This window comes from Anopheles moucheti, chromosome 2, assembly GCF_943734755.1.
Source record: "Anopheles moucheti chromosome 2, idAnoMoucSN_F20_07, whole genome shotgun sequence".
In the NCBI taxonomy this organism is placed as follows: Eukaryota; Metazoa; Arthropoda; class Insecta; order Diptera; family Culicidae; genus Anopheles; species Anopheles moucheti.
The window spans coordinates 56,002,382-56,021,307 of record NC_069140.1 but is presented as its reverse complement, the minus strand read 5'-3'; the positions used below and the strand labels follow the sequence as shown (position 1 = coordinate 56,021,307).

General features: G+C 42.3%; 1 protein-coding gene across 5 annotated transcripts; it reads left to right on the top strand.

The window, feature by feature from the left end:
• Positions 1 to 428: 428 nt before the first annotated feature.
• Positions 429 to 18,894, top strand: LOC128309344 (vesicular glutamate transporter 3). 5 transcript variants are annotated; one of them, XM_053045704.1, is made up of 5 exons: positions 2,925 to 3,094; positions 13,598 to 14,319; positions 14,468 to 14,678; positions 15,111 to 16,432; positions 16,510 to 18,894. In XM_053045704.1, the coding sequence occupies exons 3-5, from the start codon at positions 14,645 to 14,647 to the stop codon at positions 16,735 to 16,737; spliced, it is 1,584 nt and encodes a 527-aa protein (XP_052901664.1). In that variant the 5' UTR covers positions 2,925 to 3,094; positions 13,598 to 14,319; positions 14,468 to 14,644; the 3' UTR covers positions 16,738 to 18,894. The 5 variants fall into 5 exon arrangements, with proteins under 5 accessions (XP_052901662.1, XP_052901663.1, XP_052901664.1 ...); XM_053045702.1 differs by lacking the exons at positions 2,925 to 3,094; positions 14,468 to 14,678 and adding an exon at positions 429 to 872; XM_053045703.1 differs by lacking the exons at positions 2,925 to 3,094; positions 14,468 to 14,678 and adding an exon at positions 2,810 to 2,830.
• Positions 18,895 to 18,926: the final 32 nt, after the last annotated feature.

Sequence of the window (18,926 nt, the reverse complement as noted above, 5' to 3'; positions counted from 1 at the left end):
TGTGCTGGTTTGGTATTTTCAGTAGTAAAAAGTGTGGTTGTTAACGATTATCGTAAATTTCCTGGTCACACTTGATCAGCCTTACTAACTCTTTCTTTACTATATGGAATACACTGTGTAAATAGAACACTATAACTAGTTCTTTAGTCAAAATCGACCGGTGTTTTTATTAATCAACTCGTCACACTAAAATTACAAAAACCGCGTGCTTGCGTACCTGATTCGCGGGAGTTTGTGCACTGTAGTTCGCAAAATACATTGAATGCAAATTGCAATGAAAAGCAATTGTGCGGAAAATGATATTTTCTTTCCATTGGCAGCACCCATTGTGCAGTGTTTGATGAGCATTAGAGAGTGTGTGCAAAGTGTACGAGCGTCGTCACGATAAGGACGTGGGTGCGTGCGCTGTTGCAAAGTTGATGATGTTTAGTACCTTCAGCTGGCAAAGGGTGGGCTGAAAAAAGTGTTACACGTACAACGAAAGTGTAATCCGCAACCGATTCTAATCAATGATTTGTTTTGTTGTGCAATGGCTAGAAGTGATAGCAAGAGTGTAGCGCTTACCTTGAACGCAGTTTGGCATTAATAGGTAACTGTTGTTGAACGACAAAGCTGTGGACGGTGGCAGAGGTAGAATAAGTGGTCCACGGAGAACATAACTCTTCCCGGGAAGAAGATTCTCAGAAGCATGTTTTCCGGTAGCAGTTATCGAACGTGTCCCAGCGCTCCGGTGTTGCACCTTCGACATGAACCCGTGCGGTCGAATGTTACCGTAGCGAAACAACAGTACCGGATGCCGAAGATCGAGATTGGTGAACTGAGTGGTGCAAAGGGTGCCTCAATGTTGGCCAACAGCGGAAGTTAATGCATAGGTATGTATATGTCACCTGGTGGGGAAGTGCCAGCCTTGTACTGACGATTGAATGATACACATTAGATTTCGTTTGTGACCTTCGGCTCACGATGTCGAACGGCCAGAAATTCGGGTCAGGGACAACAGCAAGCGCTGGGAAACAAATGCGGGAATAGAAAAGTGTTAAAACAAGTACCGTACTCTTCACACACGATGCGTATTGGCAAATTTATGGTAATGTTTCGTCCAATGAAACCATGGCGACCACCAAGACCCTGTGGTTTTCGTTGCTATAGAGAATTGCTTTGCGAAATAGATCAATTAATTTACCATTATTTGCTATTTTATGTGATTTACTGCCCCGCTTTGGGACTCTGATCTTCCACGCATTGGAGGTGGACGTAGATATAGTATTTGATGCAGAAAATGTATACTATCTTTCCAATGTCTTATCATGGAACACGTAATAGGATATCGTTCTCATTTCATTGTATGTAATCAGAGGATGATGCAGCATAATTTATTGTTCGTGTAATTCGTTATTCATTTACTGAGATCTGAGAGTTTGTCCACCAGGGTAATAAATATGTATTTTTATAAAGTATTGAAATTGGATTATTATATCATCTTTTTGGGTAAAACAAAAAACTGAACAGGTGTTATTTTAACCTTTACTCAAGATGATGAAATTCTATGATGAAATAGTATAGAATCTGTCAACGAGATAAAAATGCGTGAGCGTTGTGAACGTGAGGGAATGTGTTTCTTCCTAACATTTTAATTTTCCCCCTCAGTGCGGGACATAGTTTCACATACCAAAGAAAAAACTCTCGGTGCCGGCGTTACCCTAGCGGCAAGGGATTGGGGACACTACCAGATCCTGCCGGATGCCAGAACGATTATCGATTTTGTCATCAGGTTTAATGTGCCGGATAATACCAGCAGCTACGAAACCTGGAAGAGTTGAGGTATTTCATGAACCGCAAACCCTCATTGGAAATGGAAAAAATACTTGCAAAGCGAATCAAAAGTGCTGACAAAATGGTAGTCGCTGGTGAAAATCCGTCGCCATCTCAATTTCATCATCGTGGCACCGCATCATGGTGACGCAAATCTTTTGCCAGAGTAATGGGAAAATGGAACATTTGTTTGGGTCGCAACAGATCGATTTTGGCTGTTCAAACAATAACACATGCAAACTCAATTCGGGCGCTGAACTCTACAGCAATTCCTTAGACGAATGCAATTTGAAAGGTGTTACAAACTGAAGGTAAACCCCAACATTGCACACCGGTCTCGGCGGGATCGTTCTACACGAGCCGGTGTTTCCTTATTGCCCGGTGGGTAAATACATTGTAGCTTAACTCGTTTTACTAGATTTGTGTCACTTCATACGGGGCAATAAAAAACATCGCCCGTGATGTCATCTGTTGGTATGTGGGCACAAGAGAGAGAAAAGGCACGCAGAAATAAACGTAAAGCTGCAAATGGATACATTAAATATGTTTATTGGTTTTGTGCTTGACAACTATTATCGTCCCGGCTGCTATTGTTCAGAAGTATTTCACCATTTTCTAAATCATTTGGGTATGATGGGTAGTTGGAGTGTTCAAGTACAAAGATTATGATACCTTGTACGATCTATTCCTTCTTTCTTTTTTGCTGCTACTACTAACTTTTCGTTCAACCTTACGAAAAGGGGCGCAAGTCATCCTGTACGATAGCCGTCACGCAAAGCGTGCGAGAGTACATTTTCCAGCGAAGTAGAATTGTTTGCCAGCCGTCCGGGCAGGCCATGAATGAACATTGTGATGTTGCCTAAAGAGAAAGAGCATCGCGTAGCCGGAGAGCCTGTGGCATGCTGCGATAGGTTGCTGTGTGTTTATACTACGGTTGCTACAACTGACTTTTAGTATTTTTCTGCTCACGTTGCGTAAACACGTTCGGGCCCATCGGCACGCTACGCTCCTGCTTTGGGTGAGTAATCGTACGCTGGAAAGCTCTCCCTGGTTGTCCAACGCACCGCCGGCGTAGGAAAGCCAGTTGTTTGTTGACATCGCGCGGGCTAGCATCGTTACTACGTGTCTGCGTAAATAATCCGACCGGTGTTTGTTCTTCAGCACGGACGGACTGTGCCTGGGAGTGGTGCAATTTATGTTGTGGTGATTGGGATTAGTGTTGCCGTTTTTTGTTTGTGGAACAGAACTATCTGCTGATGGCAGCAGGCTCTTCTTTGCATAGGTAATCTAGTGAGCATGTAATATAACGAAAAAAATGTCCTACTTGTTTGTGTCTTTTGGGGGGCGTAATCGCGTTACGCCATTATGAATGAACCGTAGTGAAATTAGGCTTGCAGCGTAATGATTGCGTAAATTCTTTAACGAAAAAGTATTTAAATGTTAGGCACATTCCAAATTGTTATTTGGTGTTTTTTCTACAATTTGAACCGAAAGTTGACTTAAATTTAATTCTCGAATAGTATGTTGCGCTTGACAACAGTTCGTTATACAAATGTTACTATAGTAGTTGTGAGGTGCGTCAAACTATAGTGCGGACGGGTAACACAGTCTAGTCGGAAGTGTGAGGATTTACCAACACGCACGGTCTGATTGCCAAGCTGGACTGAACTAAAAATCCCATGAGTAATACAAGTAACGGATATCGTCAACCATTTAGTCCGGTCAATTCAAGGCCGACCAGAAGAAGTTATTCTGGAAAGCCTCACACCCGAGAGTCATTCAACAAACAAACGGAAAGTATCACATTTAGTGTGATTTTGCAGTTCTTTATGGATGAAACATGATAGCGGCCCACGATGCAAATAAGTGTGTTGTTTTGCAAACACAGTGTGGTTAAGCGGTGTTCCCATTCAACAACAGGGAGCATGATGATGATGATATTGCAAAAAAAAGTGTAAATCCAGGCATCAGAAGAGTTCCCTTACGGCTTGGCCTTTAAAGTGTGATTTACTTTATATTGTAACAGTTTTATTGAGGAATTAAAAATGCCCTGTGGAATGTGTCTAAATATACCAAGATGAATATATCTCAGTGATTAGAATATCAATCAACGATCGATACATTGCCCAAAGCGAAAAGCAGAGAAGGGAAATAAACTTATTCATAATTGGTCACTAATTCATAATTACGTTTATATTCTGTAAACTATCCAATACTGTTACAGCTTGCACGCAGGGTATTTGTTATGTTTTGAACATAGGAGCAGTAGTGTCAATAACTTAACTGTCGAAATGAACGATTTTATAGGAAAATAAATTAAAAATAGGGCAACCCAGAACCCAGCTATTGCTAAAACTTTCTCAATTATTGTTCGTAATGAGGTATGTTGCTGAGGCTCTTGAACCGTCGTCCTCATATCTCTATGTTGATGCAACACGTGTTCGCCCTGCGGAGATTTGTTTATTTTCTTTTTGACTTAACGACTGACACTAAGGTCACAATCCTGTCATATAATGTTCCTGACTAGAATTATATTCCACACGTTGTCAGGATAGTTGGTTGGTGCTCTTTCCACTATTCATGACCTCTCTATGTTATAGTGTGCTAGAGTCCAAGAGTTACACTAAACGTCGATGCGTGTTGTGTGCTGTAAGGTTGTAACGCAAAAAGAATAGGGAAAGAAGGTTCAATCCAATTATTTGTTTATTTTTTTGTATATCGCAAATTTTATCCCGAAAAAAATCATTTCAATTAAAAGACACTCCTCTATTTCGGTTGCTACTGACTAAGCTATTAACTTCCGACAAATTGGTCAACAATTGGTCAGACCATTGATTTCGAGTGCCGTGTCGTGTCTGACGCGCATCTGACTTGCCATGGTTGATAAGATTTAGCGAGTGCCGACTGCCGTAATGCTGGACTGCAGCACGGGAATATGGTAACGAAAATGCGGAGGGGTAGTAAGCCTTCGAACGACACATATGAGCGTTATCAGGACGCTGATAGATGGAATGCGAAACTGAAGGCTGAACATTCGATCGAACATGCATCGGACATGGTAAACTATGTTCTGACGCACACACTAAAAAAAGCCGGGCGCAAATGGGTGCGGGCAACAATTTCGTAAGCTGCAAGTATTTGGAAGGTGCTAAAAAGTGCTTGGAAGAAGAATGTGTGCATTAGAAGGCGATGCTTGATCTTAATCTTAATATGCTGTTCTATGACACTATATTTTTGGAGTTACATGGACCGGGGTGACACATGTTGTGAAATTATGTGACATTCATTGCAATTTCTCTGTATTGCATAATAATATTGAATAATTTCATCCTTTTTTAAAATTTAGTAACAAAGTGTTATTTGGTTAAGTGTTAAGTGTTATATGATCACTAGCGTATTTGGTAGCAGAATAAAGACTTATCAGAAGGCGCGGTCTGGTGATATATTGGTAGTGGCGCCGTTCTTCATGTGACAGAACCGAGGAAAAATCCTATCCGGACCAAACCCTCGTAGCAAGGACTCGATATGACCTGGCAGTTGTAACGAAATAAAAAAGACATAAGATCTTTCTTAACCTAACACCTTGAATTGATCGCTGAATGATCGATAGACATTTGTGTACGAGTGACTCCGTTCGGTGGCTACCCTCGAATGATGAATGTTCATGCATTGGGTAAAGTCGAAGGATAACTTCTTCACCTGTTGTGCCATTCTGGGCCATGGTAAAATGTCATTCATAGACCAACGATCCAGTGCTAACATTGGAGTATTTCAAGAAGGCATATAATGTGATATTTAAAGTTTGTAACTGTTGTAATATAAGAAAAACGTTTTTGCCATTTAATGCTAACTCGCTAGAGTTCATTTACCTTCAAAATGAAAATAGAACAAGTTTCAAACGGGTTTAGATATCAGACACGAACGCGAGCAGTGTGCATAAAACAGTTTATGTTTCTACTTTATTACAAGATCTATGTGATCTGACCGTTCTTACGAAAATAAAAAATAAATAAATAAAATACTGCCCATAAACTCCAAAACGCTAAGTCGATGAAAAGAAGCAACTCCCAACGCTGCCAATTACCATACCAAGAAAGTCCCAGATTTCCTCAGGTTCGGTTGAAGAAAACAAGTTTTGGACCACGGCTCAACGTCGTAAGCATTTCTTCCAGTTCTGTTGGAAAAAGTGACGCAATTTCAATGCCCGAAAGCGCAGCCAAGAGCGAGTTCTTCTGCTTGCTATTTCCATTCCGCTTTGACTGATACTGTTTTTTTGAAGGTCAACACGTCGATCGTGCATTTGCTGCTGCATGTCGTTCATTCGCTTTCGATTCAATCGCACATCGTATTGTCCTTCACAGTGTGAAGGAGTTGCTTCCGATCGGTGTTCGATGCTAATGCTATGTAAATGAAGGGAAGAAAACGTAACAAACCGGTATACCGGACCCAGCAGGACACGACAATGGGGCAAACGAAAGTGGCACTGGCCCATCCAACCAGTCCGTCGAAAGTGTAGCCGGCTTTACTGAGATCGTCTGTTGGCATCAGTTAGCGAAAGCCGGTCCGACACGCATTTGCACGAAGGTGGTTTGGAGGGTTAGTTTGCTCTGTTCGCAAATGGAACTTGGCCTAGCCTTCAAATGGGGCCACAGTATCACTTGAAGAAATCAAACATAGAAATGAATTCAGGCTAGTGTGCTTGTGTCAAATGATAAGACTGTGAGGGTGATGTGATTAGACGTGGGTGGTCACTGTGTCAGCTGTCCTCCTTCAGCTTTTCTGGAGCATGCTAAATATGCGTATGCGTGAGGGTTGTTAGTAAAGTGTCGCTAATGTTGGAAGTGAATAAATGATCGCTTAATTAGCAAAGGACAACATATTCAAATCTACCGTGTTGATGTGTTACACGGTCAGACTAATGAACTGTATGCATGTATTCTCATTTTACTATATTTAATACGTTTTGTATCCAATATGTTGTTTTTATTTTGAATAGTTTTCTGCCCTCGCTGGTAGTTTCAATTTATGATAAAATGAATCTCCTACTTAGCATGTTCATTTACCCGCACTCGCAGTAGTGATTATGGCGCCTGGTAGACGGATACAAATAGGGTTCGTTTTTTCCTCCCCCGTTTATGGAAGGAACTATTTCTCCCCACTTGTTTCTATGTTTCGCATGTGCAGGCCACATGTGCAATACATCATCTGCTGTAGCCTCCCTGAAAACGGATGATTTTTTTTCCTGCGCTATGACGACAATTCACACCTCACTATGAATGGAGCACGCTAAAATCCCGGTTTGTTTCCATATCCAGCTAGATATATCACTGCTAGTCTCAGGCTGGCCCAGTAACACGAGCAAGATCAAGCATTTTGTCTATTGCCGACTATTCTGCTTTTTTATTAAGAAGTTTCAAGAACTCCCTGTTGACGGTAAGGACCGATGGTATCCTCGGAAAGAAGTGTGGTGGCGTAGAAGTTTCTCGACTAACCGATTGCACCACTTGTGCTAAATTCGGGTGATTCACGACGATATGAATAATCGGTGCAAATTGTCTATTTATCAACTTCAAGTTAGCGGTGGTGATTTTGAAGGAAAAGAAGAGATGAAAACACCGCTTCACGATTGCTTAGCGGGTTTCGTTCCCACTTTTAACTAGCAGTTCTCACAACACTTGCCGCCATGTACCGATGCTTCATCAGTCTATCTCCGTTTTGGATGGCTAAGAATTCGTTACTATTTCGTCTGTGATGTGGAGCGAAACTAAACATATTTTGTTAGCTATGGACCGAGTTCATGTTTCAGAGTTGTGTGTGTGATTAATGAAACGATTTGTTAATGAAAAGACTCATGTTCGATCGTCTTGAAAGGTGCTTTGACACAAAAGCTAGGAGGTAACTTTGGCCACTACTGTCATTCTTACAGAAGCCTGATCTGATCTGGTTGAAATGCTAAAAAGGTCATTCCGTCGTACAGTTTTCCCCTGATATGTTATTATATGTGGAACTGGAGTAGTGATGGGAAATGATCCCAAAGTTGGGATCGGATCGTGTAAATTTACACGATACCGGGATCGGATGGGATCGAGTGATCTCTGATCTCTGGTTGGGGGGGGGGGGGGGGGGGGGGTGTTGAAGCACTTTTTCAAATGAGAGATCACTATTTCCATGCATTGGTGATCCGGGATCGCTAGAGATCACAATCCCCATACAAGGGATCACTATTTCAATGCAACGGTGATCCCGGATCGCTACGGATCAACAGCGCTATTCAACAGTAATTCCGGATCATTTGATCCCATATTATAGCATTGGATCAGATTTTTCAAGCCTGGATCGGATCGGATCAACCGATCCTCTTCCAACTTCTCATCACTGAACTGGAGCTTATCCTTATCCAAATTTTGCGGGTGAATCCATCGGTCCCTTAGGTTTCAGCTATCTCTTGTACAAATGGTGGAATAATTCTATCTTGAAGAAATGTGAAGTATAGTCTGTGCGAAATGTAAGTGGATCGAAGATCGAGTAGGACAATGTACCTGTTTGCCTGAGGCTCTCATCGTGATAGTACCTAGAGATGTGCGCACTGAATAAGAGTGAGTGAGTTGAAACCTTCGAGGGAGTCAATGAGTATAACTCCGCACGATGAGTTTTTATGACTCCTTTTACCACTCTTTTGGGTTTATACTCACGCTCACTCTTTGTGCTCACGAGTGAGTAAAAATATTTTATCACTCTCGTTTTGTTATAATCACTCTGTAGGAGTGAGTAAAATAATATTATTATTTTCAGTCTAAAACGAATAACAAAACTGAGTGATATGCTAGTCAGCACAGAGAGTGAGAGTGAGTGTAAACGCAAAAGATTGGTAAAACAATTATGCAGTTTAATATTTTTCAAATGAATCTCTAAAGAGTGAGTTAAGGTTTCAAATTCTTAAACCCACTCTTTGAGCCTGTTTCAACTCACTGAAAAGAATGATTATTTTCGTATCTTATAGGATCCACATGGGGAGTAGAGTATCAGTAGACAGATTTGACGATTGTGATTTGACTATGTGCTGCATAACCCCCTACGATCCAGAAGACTCGAAATACTCGAAAATACGACATACAACAGATATTGCACCCCCCAGTACGTGAGGTAGGCCTCTACGGACGGAGGGCGTTAATGAATACGCCATTTTCGAGCGCTCGGGTGGTACGGAATATTTTTGGGCCGTATGTGTGGGCAGGGTATGTAGAGAATGAACCACGAGCCACGGTGGCCAATGCCGGAAGAATGCCGGTTTCATATTCTATCAGAAAGGTGCTCATCAGCGACGCATGCCTGGATCAAGTGGAATAAGAGTAATAAGAAGAACTTGGCGGTATTCAACACCTTAAAATATCGAATTTATTTCCCCTCCTCTATGTAGAATAGATACACACTCAATGGAACAATATTTATATGTTTTACCTAAATTTCTTGATCAGCTTAGTGACTATTGCTTCGTTATCTGATTATCGAGCTGCGTAATCGATTTTGCTTTGCAGGAGATCCCATCACTGCTCATTATCGAAGATTTACAAGATATTCAACTGATTTTAACATGGACTTTAATGTTAACCTATTGAAGATGACTGAATATTTTGTCCAGTGTCATATGACCAATAAATTGACATGCTGCAATTCCAGATTTGGTCTACACTAGATGTTAGTACTTTTCTAGCACGGTTGTATGCACGCTATGCTAAGATGTACAAGAATGCTTGCTAGCACGCGTTATTATGTAGTTATTTCAACCAACTTGAATTGTTTGTTTACACAACAATGGTGCAGCAGCTGCACCGATCATTAGGAACCATTTTGCTGACAAACGTCAAATGGTTTAGGTTTCGGGTTGCTATGATCTTTTTCCGCCTGTTTGCTAACTTGTAATTGTATTCCAATTGTTGTGATGTGGTGACAGTCACTGTCCACTATTACACCTTGTCAGCTGTTTGTTCGGACCTGTCCTCTGAGCCCTTTTGTAGGTCTGTAGGTAGTGCGTGCTAAAGGTGTTTTTGTTTGTTTTGCAACGAAAAAGCATTACCTTGCATATTGATTGTCTCGTCAGGCGGAAGTGCAGCGTTACTGAATGCCAATTGGCGGTGTTTTAAAATGAAACTCGTAAGCAAAGCTGTGTCGTTTCGCTTTGTGCGAATTGCTAACAACGTCGCTCTCTGTTGACAAACATTTAATTTCGATGCTCACTGGCAAGGGCGGAACTGCCACCATCTCATCGTGGGTACGCAAATAATGCGCGACACGTGAGTAACGGTCAGCTGCATAATACTGCATATCATTGCATTTAAATCGTGTCGATAGTTGCGGTGTGGAGAATATATTGGTGGGTGGTGGAGAAGGCGAAAAATAAGTATGTGGAATTATTATCTTTCGGAATTGGTTCTCGGTCGTACGTCACACGCACTGCATTGCCCGCGGAAGGAATGTGGAGCTCGAGGGCGGCTCGTGATGGAACGCATTCCACGCAGCGAACCACGCGCAAACCCTTGGGTGCCTGTTGGTCCATTGAAAAAGGAATGCACCAAGTTTTGAAGGAAAAATTGGGACAGCGCTGGGGAGTTTTTTTCCATTTTTTGTACTTTGTACAAATTTGGGAAATTCCAACAGTCGAACCACCATTCCCAGCCCTTTTTTACGAAAGTCTTCCCGGAACACGGTACGGGCGGGCAGCTCAGCGGGTGGTTGGTTGGGCTTGAATCAATCGATTGGTGATGACTTCTTAATCATTTCGCTCTTACGCGATTGAGCATTTTAATGGATTCAATTAAGAGCTCAGAAACCCTCCAGTGGAGTCACGCGACGACAGGCTATGACGGCACGATGCTGATGGGGAAGAGATAGCGATAATATCGGTCATTTGAGCTCTATAAAGGGTGAGCGCCCGTTGGTGTATTGAACTTTTGTTTTATTTTTTTTAATGTGTGGCTCTGCCGATCGCGAAGTTATAATCATTTGTGTCGGACGATGCTTTTCTAGATTCAAAACCCATGTTGGTCCGCGCAACTTCCAGCTAGTGCGATTAATTGATACCATATTAAAGTGCTGTCCACACACACACAAACCACACGTTTTCATGCCTCTAATCGCTCGCATAGTTGTCAATCTGTTTTTTTTCGTTTGTTCGTCGCAGCAATTAAATGCGTCTCGCAGGCTCAAAGGCCGAGCACACATTGAATCGTTTCTTTTATCGTTTGACGGATGGCGCGGGTGGTGGATTCTTTGATCGATTCGGCCGAATTGACCGTGACAGATGGTTCTCAAGCGTAACGGTACGCTTTGGTGACATCAAGAAACAGTATTATGCTCGGTTGTGAAATCGAATCGATCCATCTCGGTAAGGCAAGACAAGCAGTAGGCATTGCCATTTTGGGCCATCATCCTTTATGACCCTCGTTAAACGATCTACGAAAAAAGTAATAGCAAAGTTTATACCTAAAGGGGAGAGCTTTAAGTATTAATAAATTATGTAATAGTTTTAAAATTGCTCTCTAATGTTAGACTACAGTAAAAGTTTGACATCAATTAATGCTTAAGTTTTTGAGGCGAGCTTTTTAAACGATGATCACAATAGAATGTGGCAGTAAGATGATAAATTCTGGTTTCCCTCGGTTCCACGGCAGTTCCACGACAATGCCGACCAATGCCTGTTCTCTGTTCGACGAACAATTCTCCAGGAAACTCTGTGTTCCGGCGAAACAGTTCTGCCCGATGATTAATTGCTTAGCGATCTTTTTAAGTAACTGGGGCTTTAAAATTATCAACACCGATAGTGTCACATCAGCTCTTTCCAAGCTCAGGCTCTCTTTCTCACCTCACCTGGACTCACCTCATGTTGTGTTCGTTCCTACCGCGGCATCTCACTCCAATGTGCGATAGCTAAGGTTTTTGAGGATACCCTTCACTCTTTTCTCCTCAACACCTACAGAGCATTTATTATTTCCTTACAACATGGATTCCTTCCTAACCGTTCTTCCGCCTCCTACCTTATGTCAATCACTTCCTTTATCTCCTCCAATTTCAGCATATCAAGCATATCAAGTAGACGCCGTCTATACTGATTTTGTATCGGCCTTCGATCACGTTCCACCATCCTTGTTCCTGGACAAACTTCTCCAGTTTGGTATTAGCCACCTTTTTGTGACGTGGTTGCGTTCTTTCTTGTGTGATCGTTCATACCGTGTCAAATACAAGAACCAATTATTAGAACCCCAAGAACCAAGCAAGGCAGTGTCCTCAGTCCTCTGTTGTTTGTTATTTTTATTAATATTAGTATTGTGCTACCCAAAGATTGTTTCCTGTGCCATGTAGATGATTTAAAAATCTTTCTTCCCGTGTATTGTCCCGTATGGATTGCGATTCTCTGCAAAGTACTCTTGATCGGTTTTCCATGTGGTGTGCTCGTAATTCCCTTACCCTATGTCTCGATTAGTGTATTGTTATCTCGTTTACCTGCTCTCAATCTACCATAACCCATTCTTATGTCCTCGACCTGCAGCCTATCAATGGTGTCTCAGTCTTTAAATACTCTGTAAAAGAATTAAATTACATTACATTTCATTGAAACTCGTAGACATGGGTATTAGAAGGTCTCCAGATCTGTAGATAGTTGGACTGCGGGAAATTTCCAGTAGTGGACGCAGATGCGAGAAAATTATGGAAGTGTATAGATCAAACCCTTACAGTAAGAATGGACAGTCCCTCTTTGTGCCACATAACCTTTGCTGGTTTTATTCGCCATTTATAACAGACTTGTAGTGGGTCAAGAAGTATGAGCCGAGCTTCATAAAGTTTATGTAGACTTTCAGATGATTCCAAGAAAGTAAGTGTACAGCATTACTCAGGAGCAACTATTCTGCAAATATCATAGTATAACGTTGGACGGTGGTCTGCATTATTGGTGGATATTAACTAAACCAAGGGTGAATATTCATATATTGAGCGAACGACGTTGTAGTACACGTACTTTCAGTAAAATTGATCAATAAAGTCCTTTAATATAAGGAGTACGTATCTTAGTAATTCATTGCAACGAATCTCCTCTCCCGCTTTCTGGTAGGTCAAAGGTCTAGTAGCTTTGTGTACAAGTTCCGCGCAGAGATCGGTTAACTTTGGAAACCCTCGCGCTGGATTCCTTTGCCTTTTAGGCCAATATAGACGTCAGGCTTTTTCTGGACTAATCAGAATTAGTTCCTGCCGGTCGTATACTGGCTATTGGCAGTCTTAAAAACAACAGATTAACGTGATCGGACGTTTTCCCTGGATTTTCTGAAGGATTAGTTCCTATCGGTGGACCTTGTCGCTCTGAATAGTTTCTTGTTTGTGAAGGCGCTCGAATTGACCGGTTCTGATGAATAGCCTTTTTTTTCGCTGCAAGTTCAGGAGAAATAGCTAATCATGGAGTGTCGATCGAATTGCTGATTGTCAGCCCAGAATTGACTCGAAGCCGTTGAGGTTTAGAGTACAAGTCAGATTTATTAACAATTTTTCCTGCTTATATACTAACAATGTGATTAGTACGCTTCCAATGTATTCCAATATTCGGCTTGTGCTGCAGTTTATTACAGTTCTACTATAGCCAGCATTCGCGTCATCAAGAATTAAGAATTATAAAATTTCTAAAACAATTAAGACAAAATATTAAATGCACAGGGTAGGAGGGCACTAACTACAATCTTATAATACATCTATTGTTTAACGAGTTTTACTGATTCCTGTTTTTTCCATTTCTCTTCAACAGATAAAACATCATCATTATGCTTGCTGCGAGACTGCCTAGCTGCTAATCTTCAACTGCCCTGCAACTGGAAAAGGACAAACCGTCTGCCTCATTGGCTCATCCCGCATGATCCGCTGTTAGTGTTCGCATTGATCGATCTGGCCATCGGCCTTAGTGGCCTACGAAGTGTTCTACCGAGCGCAAGCTGCTTAGCTGCAGTGGATGATCACCCAGCCCAGGAAGCAGCTGCGAATGTTGAATACGCTGCTTTATTCTTTGATGCGAACAGTAAACGAAAGAAGTTCATTCGCTGTGTGAGAATATTTGGCCAATGGCACAAAATCGACTGTCCGCAGTCATTCGGTGTTTAAATCGCCGATTCATTCTGTTTGCTTTGGAGTAGTTAGTTTTTCGGATTTCCTTTTCCACAACGGTTTCTAACGGTGGTTTTTGTTTTAAGTTAATTTTTCGACGCGAACCTCTTCTCTGGTTTTGTTCATGATTTGTTACGCAAAACATAAAAGCCGGTAGGACATTGTGTGTTCGAGCGTTTTGACACATTTAATCTATGTGTGATACTACCTATTATGCGGGTTTTTGTGGAGCCGAATTATTTTCATCGTTTTGCTGCTTAGTTTCTTGAATTATTGGCACGTATTTAATTGCCACAATGGACGAGAAGGAAGTTAACTTCTTGCCGAAACCGAAAATGCCGAAGGTGGGATGCTTCCGGGCGATCTGTGGTAAGTTTGCGTAATATAGTTGCCTAATTTGGAAAGTGGGCCAACGTCGTTCATACTGTGTCCATTGTGTGTGCGTTTTTGTTCAGTTTACATGTCGATTATCATTCTCATTTCGCATCCTCTCATCCAACCACTCGGCGCACGAAAGCTACTGACTAGCGGACAACGGGTCTCGTTTTTTCTGAAGAGAGGGAACAGGAAGTGATGGGAAATATAGAAACACAGAAAATCTATGAAAATCCATTTTCGCAACCGTAAAGTGTTAAAAAGAGTGTGCGGCTAAGCCAATAATAACGACATTACTTAGTGAATCTCTACCGATAAAATGGAAACAGAACGTACACGCATCCGCGACAAAGGTTAGCACGGTTTAATGTACTCAAATGAAATATAATTTAATGGTTTTATTAGAGCTTAACAGCAATACTTACTGCAGTGTGTGGCGCATGATGCGGAATATTGCGTAGAATACTAACATAAGACGAATACTAATCGAAATTACCACGGGGAATGTAACATTTGAATTTGAAGTATTTAAACTATTGGGTGCATGCATAATTTACTTCAGTAAGGTTCACACATTTCACTCACTCTACAGCCTTTATTTTAACATATTATTTTTCACAATTACACTTCTAGGTAGTATCACCGATTCGATACTTGTCGATCGCGTGACTGGGAATGTTGTGTGTCATTATTGTTGCTTGGGTTGTATTTTGATTGACTTGATCGTATCTGGTACCTTGTTGAAGAATACATAATAATCTCCATCCTCCTTTCCATCCTCACAGATCGCATTCCGGCCCGGTTGGTGCTGTACTTTCTGTCCTGGTCCGGATTTCTGGTCTCGTTCGTAATGCGAAACGATATCAACTTTGCCCTGGTGGCTATGGTACAGGATCCCAGCACGAACTCCACCGGCAACGATCACTGCAACACCGGGGCGGATGCCGTACCCTCACTGGAAGAGGGTGGCGAATACAACTACACGCTGTCGATGGCCAACGCCACCACAACCGTACTGCTGGATGGGCTTGCCTCGATCGATGACATCAAGTTCGACTGGGATTCAACCGTGCAGGCAGTCATCAAATCGTCCTTCTACTGGTGCTACGTACTGTCGCAGGTGGTTGGCGGTGTGGCCACCCAGTACTTTGGCACTAAGAACGTGTTCGGGTGGTCCCAATTCCTGACGGCCGCTTGCAGTTTGCTCATACCGCATGCAGCGGACTTGCATTACGGTGCCGTGATACTGCTGCGATCGGTGCAAGGCTTCGCCAGTGGGCTCACCTGGCCGGCCATGTACGCCATCGTCGGCTACTGGATACCACCGGTCGAGCGAAGCCGATTCATGAGCAGCTTCCAGGGCTTCAGCATCGGCATTGGGTTGACGTATCCGCTGTGCGGTTTCATCATTGCCCATTTTGGCTGGCGTCAGGTGTTCTACACGACCGGTACGATCGGCATGGTTTGGTGCGTGTTCTGGTATCTGCTCGCCTACAACACACCCCAGGAGCATCCGCGCATCACACCGGAGGAGCTGGAGTACATCGAGCTAAACGTGAGCGAGGACATTAAGAATGGGCAGGGGATGCGTGTACCGTGGCGACGCATCTTCACCTCGATGCCGGTGTGGGCGATCGGACTAACCACATTCGGGCGCATTTGGGTGCACTACACGTTCATCATGTCCGGGCCAGAGTACATGCAGAAGATCTTCTGCTTCGACATACAGCAGAACGGACTGTTGTCCGGTGCGCCATTCCTCTGCTCCTATCTGTCATCCGTGCTGTTCTGTTATATCGCGGATCTGCTGATGGATCACAAGACGCTGACACTCACCAACGTCCGCAAGCTGTTTACCGCTTTGTCACAGATCGTGCCGGGCGTGCTGGTGCTGCTGGTCGGCTACCTCGGCTACCAGATCGTAACGGTGCTGATACTGTGGTTTGTCGCCGTAACCTTCATCACGGCGTCGTATGCTGGCGCAATGGCAAACATCGTCGACATTGCCCCGAACTTGGCAGGACCAGTGTTGGCATTTGCGCAAACTATCCACATGACCGCTTCCTTCCTGCAGCCGCTCGTTACCGGCTTCATGGTGACTGATTCGGTAGGTCCAGTTCAGTCGTCAAGATGGCAAACAGTCATTAAACACGCTCTCGCATGATTCGTTTCGTTTCTCTACAGCAAAACATTAATCAGTGGTTGCACGTGTTTGGTGTATCGTCGGTGGTGGCGATCAGTACGTACCTTATCTACCAGGTGTTTGGAACGGCGGAGATACAATCTTGGAACTATCCCGTTCCCGATCCGGAAATAACGTCCTCGGATGATTCAGCCGTGATTGCCAATCAACCAATGATAAAGGTTGAACCAGGCCTCAAGTTTGACGACGACGACGACGATGACGATTGAAATGAAGGAACGGACACGCCTGTTCGATACAACACTGTATTGTGTATCTTCTGTTTTTGCACTCGTGACAACAATTAATGTTAAAGAAAATTAATGCTAAGGTGAGTAGTGAGGGGAAGTTGAAACAAAAATTCCACTTAAAATTTAATTAAAACAAATCCAGAGCGGGAGTGATGTAGTACGCTAGAAGAGGACAACATATGTGATTAATTCGATACGGAAACGAAGGAAAGGATAAAGAACGAAGGAAAGAAGGCGATTATTAAGCGATGAGTGTAAAATGAAACAGGAAATCAGGGAAAACTTAGAATGGAAACAAGTGTGTGTGTGAGAGAGAGCAAGAGCAGAGAGTGAAAGTTTGAGTCGTGTTATTGAATGGTGTGAATCACAATGTGCTACTCACAAATCCGATAAAGACTTATGTCGTCATATTGCGATCGATTACTTAGACAAAATTAATTACATTCAAGTAAAACGCAGTTTTAACGTTCGTATATTCGCATAAAAAATGGAAAGGCGTACGTACGGCGCGATCCGGTGGCGTATTGGTCCGGTCTTCACACGACAGGACCGAGGAAAAAATGCATCCGGACTAAAACCCCCGTAGCAAGGACTGACCATCCGGTTACGTGGTACAATTAAGTCGATACGGCATGGCCGGTGTAACAAAACAAAAAAAAAGGAACGAAGGGCACGCACACACGCATACCGACATTTGTGCAAAGTTTTCTCTCTTTACATTGCCAGTAGTAGAGCAGATCAGTTTATTTTGGAATACTTTTAGTTAACACTTAACAATAGCCATTCTTTTGCAAGCGGAGATCTATTGAAGGCTCTTTTTGTTGCAGTTGTTGTTTACTTTAGTCAGTTTTTATGAGCTTATGAGTTATAGTACGTGTTCTTTATATCTTTTCGCTTTTTTGCTTTTGTTTTCTTAGTTGTAGTACTTTGTTCAGTAAACAGACAGCATTATAATTATTTTTAGGTGTAGTAGGATGAGTGTACATTTACAGTAGATGATAGAAAGAAGCAACAATCGGTACGAGTACGAGCGTTAACCACTCTAAATTTGTTATCACACCATTGTGGTCGGCCATTCGTAGTCTTATTGTGGCAATTTTGCACCGACAATAAGCAGCATGCAATTCCATAATGTCGAATGCCCGAGAAATGGGGAACTATGTAGAAGCACAGCGGCATTCGCGTATGTATATTCCACACCGACCCATTACTGTTCTCTGTCCCCCTGTTATGGGAACTCTGTTAAACTATACGTGCCTATATAACAAACAAACGAGAAATTATCCCCCGTTTTAGTAGTGTGGTGAGGGATATTTTTCATCGTAGTAGAATAAGGGTGAAAAAGGTGGGAAACTTAAACCCGTTGCATTAATCTTTCCGTACTATAAAACGTAAGACTAAACTTTAAAATGAGCCAAGTTGGGGAAGTTTAGAAAACAAAGAAAACATCTTCTCATTATGGTTGATCACATTCTCAAGAACCACACGCGATACGGTGCTGCACGCGTTATTCGAGTAGAAATGAAAAAAAGATGAATAACCACACGTAAAGTTACGGCGCTTTACGGCGAGAATATGGTTTAAACAGCACACTAACCGAACCAGTTGGTACCAATTTGTGATCTCAGTCAAAAGTTTCAAACCAACATCTATCAGTCGCAAAGTAATAATAATAAAAGAAATGAAAAACATTAACATCCTTCGGATTGTTACCTTAATACCTTAGACCTTATGAATAATAGCAATAGCTATATTTAGAGTTATTGAATCATCATGCAGCAGATTGGGTACATAAAGTATGGCTAATCGTCGGTTGAAGTCGAAGCCGATTAAATGAAACACAAACATGTGAAATAAGGCATGAAAATATACAGAGAAGAGAGTTACAGATGGCAAATATAACGAATCCTTGTAAAAACATAGAGCACAGACATATTTGCATATATTGATGTTTGACATAAAGATTAGTTGGATACTAAATGACGATGACAAACGAAATAAAGAACGCGGTAGGACCTTTCGAGTAGTGATGTGCCATACGAGTTACTTAAGACCCGGCCCCGACTCGATTGTAAACGAAATAACCCACCCACTCCGGTGGGTGTATTTCGGTCAACTTTGGACTAACTCCATGATTTTTGGCGAGTGAGGGGAACCTTCGAATTTCA

What these genes read in the sequence shown, in the direction of transcription:
- LOC128309344 (XM_053045702.1), top strand. Translation starts at nt 14,247, where the DNA reads ATGGACGAGAAGGAAGTTAACTTCTTGCCGAAACCGAAAATGCCGAAG. An exon ending in ATGCTTCCGGGCGATCTGTG is followed by an intron (nt 14,320 to 15,110) that starts GTAAGTTTGCGT and finishes CCATCCTCACAG; the next exon opens with ATCGCATTCCGGCCCGGTTG. An exon ending in GCTTCATGGTGACTGATTCG is followed by an intron (nt 16,433 to 16,509) that starts GTAGGTCCAGTT and finishes GTTTCTCTACAG; the next exon opens with CAAAACATTAATCAGTGGTT.